Genomic DNA, 6,000 nt, shown 5'->3' with positions numbered 1-6,000 from the left:
AAAACAGAAAAGTTGGAGAACTTGAAAAGAATAGCTTGCTAGACACCCTGTCATATTTTCAAAAGAATATTTTTAATCAAATGTATACATCCATTTACCAAACAGCGAAACCACTGTAGTGTAATATATAGCCCTGTATTGTTTTAGCAGTATTATATGAGGTCACTGAGTTGGGCAAAGGAACTTTTTATGTGGTGATCTGTTGGATTTCAAAAGGTTCTGTTCCTTTTGTTTTTCCCATCGATTTTTCAGACCTGCCTAAGCTTGTCGACCTGGTGGGCAAAATCACTCGAGTGGCAGGCAGCTCGTCTTCAGTGTCCAGCCGTACAGGGGTGCAGGCCACCCGACTGTGCATTGCTGGCCTACTGCACTCCTGCCATGCCAATTTGGTGCCATCATTGCTTGAAGCTTGCATGAAGCTCAAGGACAATGCCTACTGGCTAGTCAAGGTGGGTGCCTGCACTGACTACATTGGGGCAGCAGTCTCGCTGCTGGTGTTTTCTGACCTTTGCACCTTCCTTCCCTTTGCAAAAGTCCGGTGGAATGCTCGGTTGTTGATCATGTCAGACTTTATCACCATTCTCCGCAATTCCCCTCCAAACATTACATGTTTGTGCATTCTGCCTTCTCTCAAGGTGGAACTGGTGGAGATGATTGGGGGAGCTGCCATATCGTGCACTGCAGCACATCAGTAGTGTGTCCACCAGTATTACCAAGAGTGTTTGTCCCTGGATGCCCACATACCAGGAGATTCTCGTGCACGAGGTACTTTTTGAGTTGCTTGGTGATGAAGACGTCAGGGTTCGCACTGCTGTCACTGCTGCTTTGGCAAAGTAAGTCTACAGATTGTACATGCTGCGTACACGGTTGCATTCTGCCGGCAGAACGTTTTTTTATCTGACATGTTGCAAGTGTTAATGTTGTGTTACTCTAACAAGCTCAGTAACATGTTGTAGCCTCCTGTTAAAGGTTTGTGCATACTGGGCTATTTTTCACAGCGATGCAGAAGCAGATTTTGCGGTGTCAGCCCTGTCAGAAATTTTAGCTTGCTGTCTTGGTTTCGATTTTTCTGTTCTTGGCACTGGTGGCTCTTGTATCATTGATAGAATTAGTTTCATTTCTTATTTCTTGGTAGTGCTTCGGGGTGCACATTGTGGTGAATAAAAATGATCTAATCTTAGCTGTTGTTTATTCGGGCAGGTGCGTTCCACAGCTGTACTACCCCGAAGACCACCCCGGAGAAAGTGCCGTGTCAGCGGAAGCCGAGGTTGAAAGTAGCCTATTACTGGGCTGGCTGCTGCATGATGCATGGACCCCTGGGCCACCTCAGGTACTTTTCAATATGTTATTGTGCATAATTTTAATGTAAAGTGTGTAAAGTATAGTTTGTTGTATACATGTGAAGTCCTGGAGAATGGATCATAAGAGCTTTCTTAATGCGGGAGCATTAGAGAGGACATGTTGCAGAGAGAGTCAAGCTTCATCTACCAGACTGTGGGCAAACCGCCCACCGTGGCAGATGGCAGTTAAATTAATGATCAGTTGCTTGGGAAGAACAACCCTGGGTCACACAAGCCCCACCAATGGCAGCACCTGCCATCGCAGGGCAGAGGCAAATTGCTTAACCATTCTGCACAGCTGCGACAGGAGTGGTATGAGGTTTCCCAGGGATCTATAAATGTAAAATAGAGGATGACCAATGTCCTGGTGTTAAAACAAATTGACAAGAATGAAGATGCCAAGAACGAAACATAAAAGAAATTAAAAAAGAAGGCAGTGTATGGTCAATGAGCATAGTACGTAACGACGACCGCTCACACATGCGCCATTCAGTTTTTTTTTTCTTTTTGCACCCCCTCCAGCAGTGAGCAGGATTAGGTGCTGGCTACATGGTGTCCATTCTTCAGTGTCTCAGGATATTTCAGGCAGTTTGGAGCTGTCTTCTTCAAGCTAATCTTCTCGAACTATGAGCACTTTCAAAGTGATACAAAGTAGTGTCTTTAAGTCGATGCACACTACTGTTGCTAAAGTGAAGTTTAGACAGCTTGTAACTAAAATCTCTATGATATGAACTTCCATAATTCAAATTGGCTAGTAGTTCAAGCTGGTGCTTAAATCTAGTCAGAATTTTGTGTATTTGAACTGGGTAGAAAACTCTGGTAATTCCTACTCTTCAAGATGATGAAAACCAGTTCATTCAAATAGGACTGCCCACTATGCATGTAAAGCACCTTTGGGGGATTACTAAGCGGCAGCATATTTGAGACAGGAGGGGTGCAGGGGTGACTGCACCCATGAAGCGAGATTTTTTACTGGAAAGCCACAATGGCACCCACTCCCCCCCCCTTTGTTTTTTTTTCCTTTTTTTATATAAAGACAGTTCGAAACTTACATTGTGCAAATAGGACCCTCGCCTCTCTTTATATGTGGCCATAAATGTACCCTTGTATCTCAGGAGCTTTAATTGTATGATATATTCGTGGGACCAGCCATTTGCATCCTTCCTTCCATGCAACCTTGTTACAGCCAGCTTTGTCATCCACGGATTCCAGCATTGAAAAGTTAAGGTTGGCATGGAATCTATGCATTTAAAATGCCTTTTCGAGCAGTGAGCCCTTTTTTTATTAATATACAGTAGACTCTCAATGATACCATCATGGTTGATGCAAATTTTGGTATCATATGAATTCATAAAATTTCCTGGTCGGAGTTCATTGTGCACAATAGGCAGAACTTTAGGTGCTCTGAACGCACTCGCGCGCCACTGTGGATGATGCGAATGCACGTGCTGTGACTGCACCCTCGAGCACTAAGTGCAGCCCACACATTGGCAAAGCACGATTTCCAGTCGTGTGGTACGCACTGCAAGCAGTGAGCATTAGCATGTGGCTTGCACATCGCCAATGTCGCTGCCACCAGTCGCACAGAGCATGAGCAGGGAGTGGTGGTGTGCTGCTGTAAATAAATCACTTCAGCCGCAAACAGATCTGCCAATGATTCTGCATATGGACTGTACTTGTTTGGATGATATGAACTTCTGATGTAGGAATATTTTTTGCCTTCTTGAAAGATTTGTGTCGTAGAGATTCTACTGCACGTGCTTTTTATCATCATAATTTTTCATTCAGTATGCCAGTTCCTCGTTCGGGTCAGTTATTTTTTTCTGCCTTCCTCTCTATAACCTATGGTAGCAGTGAAACTTGCTTTTGTCATCCTCAAAGGTTGCAATGTTTGTAAGGCACTTCTTTTGGTACTTTGCCAAAGCTTTATCCTAAACATTTCAGGTGCATGGCCTTGTACCTCCATTCTCATGCAAGGCACCCCGAGGTTTGTCCGTCTACACGGAAGCTGCTCTGTCACGTATTATCAGCCTTCTGTGGAAAAAAATTGTTACATCATCCAACAAATACCTGCTGGTAAGTAGTGCCAGCATACACTGAGTGAGTGTCCATAAAGTAATGTTTTTAATACATTAGTTAGTGGCACGTGTGAGCATGCTGGCTGTGTTGCTTATGAGATTACCTGCAACCCCATAAACCCATGTGGGAAGCCTCCTGAAAGTTGAACACAAAGCTCAATTTTTAAATTTTTATTGGTTGAACGTCCTGTTGTTATTGATATGTACAGGTAGCCCACAAAAATTGTGACTTGTGAAATTTACCATTTCAGATTCTGAAATTTGTTGTGGTTCCATGAATTTAGGCTCATTATTTCTGAAAACCTTGTAATCGTTTTCACTTTTTTATTGTGGTGTAATGCTTTTTCATGCTTAAGCCTTATGAAAGGGATTAAACATGACGAAATCTTTGCATGATTGTGGGGTATCATGCTTAGATTGAGATCTGTAAGTTTCGTCCCAAGGTGTGACGTGCTGATGTTGTTGTCTCTACCTTCGTAACATTTTTGCAGCACGGCTGCTGCCAGCCCTGGCCAACTTGGTACTAGAGTATCCTGTCACAGTGTACACCTTTGCCTGGAGCAGTGTTCTTGGTTCTTCCAGTTCTGTCTCCTCACCTCTGACTCTTCGGTCACAAGCTAGTGTCAGTTCCAGGTCAGGAGCCTTCTTCAGATCACAATATGTCCCCTGCTGTCCCCCCCCCCCCCCCCCCCCAGCCCCCAGCATTTTTTTTTTTATATATAGCAGTAGCCATGTAGAGGCCTTTTCGCAGTTTAAATGACATTACCATTGCGTGTCCAGTGCTTGCCTGTGGAACAACAAGAATGCTATCCAGTGTTCAGGTGCAGGCTGACTATCGAGAATCCCCATGTGGACTTTTGAGTGGGGGGGGGGGGGGGGGGGGGGGGGATGGGGGGGGGGATGGGGGGGGGGATGGGGGGGGGATGGGGGGGGGGGGGGGTATGGATGCAACAGCTTTGGGGGCTACATGCGTTCTGTGTGCTGCGTGTTTCAGATCCCTGGCATATGGTTGCAGTTTCAATTATAATTATTTGTTTGCTGTTAACTGTGTTACCAGTGTAGCTGGGGGTTGGACTTTTCAGTAAACTGGAAAAAAAAAAGCAGCCAAACAAAAAACAATATAAATGTGCTGAATTCAATTTTAAAAATTTGGTTTTAATCGAAAAAGGTCAGTATCCATGACATGTTAGCCATAGTTAGCTGGATGTTAAGTAGGAGAAAATTAAGAAAGTATAGTCAAACTTCATTAATTTGGCCCCCATTAATTGGGAAATTAAGATAATTTGGCCTCCCTGCTCCCTTCCATCAAAAATGCACATAAGTCAATGGCACCACACACACGTTAATTCGGAATGAAATCGTGCACGAACCGGTTAATTCGGGCTGAAGACATTCCAGGAGTGGCACTTAAGTCAATTTTCTAGACACACATTGCTACTGCCATCATCCAGAAACCAGTGCCGCGCCGGTAACCACCCTCCATCCCAAAACCGAAAACGTACGAGGAGCAGCGCTGCTGCCGTAAAACGTAAAACCCCATTCATTTGGCCCCCGTTAATTCAGAAATTCGGACTCTGCTGGGGTCCCGCCAAACACTCATGCAGTATGTATGGTATCGGAAGCTCGTTTATTTGGATACCGTGGGGCTCACATCGGTCAATTCGGACAGTCCCCTGGAAGGGGCGCTGTGTCGAGATATGGCGTGCTCGAAAGATATTTGTCCACCGGCCTGAATTGCATATTACATTGTCTCCCGCGCTGCTCTGATCTGCACGCAGAGGCAGGCATGTTGACAGGCTTTCGGCAGGTTCTTGTCGGCAGATTCTTGTTGATAGGCCAAGAATCCGGCTGCATAGTTTCGTTTTCGGAGCTTCGGCGCCAGCCAGTGCAATGGCAGCTATCTGCTGTGCATATCAGCAAGCTTCCATCCGTGTGGCATTTCCAGCGCACCGAAACTCCTCACCCGTCACATACTGTTCGCCGTATGAGAGTTGAAGCCTACTCATATGCGACACCACACACGAAGAGGCTCTAGCGCTACTGTTTTGGACACTGAAAGCAGCTGTGGAGAACCATTGTGGACCAGTTCTGCTTGCACCACTCTCGATAGCATGCACGAATTAAAACATTTGGTGGAACTGCAAGAATTCGCCATTGTTGCGCAGTTTTCATCTTAAAAGGAGGCAACAATTGCGCAGGTTCCACAAAATAAATTTCATTTTCATGCGAACGGTTTTGGCAGTTTTGGGGGGGCCATTCGGATAATTTGGAAGTCGACATTCGGATAATTTGGACGTTTTTTTTCACCCCTTAAGTCCGAATTGACGAGATTTTACTGTACGCAAAACAGGGCCGCGGTGGAACAGCATTGAACTAAGTAGCACGGTCGTGCATTGTGAAGCATTGCTCCATTGCATTACATGCCTCTGCAAACCGGTAGGCTCAACCTCCTCACCAAGCGTCGTCTACTAGTTAAGCACTGTTCACTCTCATCACCTTTGTCCGTGCGGGCATGCGTGTGTCCGTCTGTCCGTGCATGCATGTGTGTGTGCACGCTTGCGATATCTCTTGATAGTACCCAT

The 6,000-nt window shown here is 45.4% G+C and overlaps 1 protein-coding gene across 1 annotated transcript in view; it reads left to right on the top strand.

Annotated features, from left to right (window-relative positions):
- Positions 1-263: 263 nt before the first annotated feature.
- htt (huntingtin) overlaps positions 264-6,000 on the top strand; it is a gene marked incomplete at its 5' end in the record, with an annotated part of 120,590 nt that continues 114,853 nt past the window's right edge. Inside the window, 7 exon segments of the mRNA XM_077645809.1 lie at positions 264-449; positions 636-656; positions 658-833; positions 1,201-1,330; positions 3,285-3,416; positions 3,910-3,922; positions 3,925-4,051. Of these exon segments, the coding sequence (XP_077501935.1) occupies positions 264-449; positions 636-656; positions 658-833; positions 1,201-1,330; positions 3,285-3,416; positions 3,910-3,922; positions 3,925-4,051 (785 nt within the window).

This window comes from Amblyomma americanum, chromosome 1 (assembly GCF_052857255.1).
Source record: "Amblyomma americanum isolate KBUSLIRL-KWMA chromosome 1, ASM5285725v1, whole genome shotgun sequence".
NCBI lineage: Eukaryota > Metazoa > Arthropoda > Arachnida > Ixodida > Ixodidae > Amblyomma > Amblyomma americanum.
The sequence above is the reverse complement of the archived record's forward strand: the minus strand, read 5'-3'. Positions and strand labels throughout refer to the sequence as shown.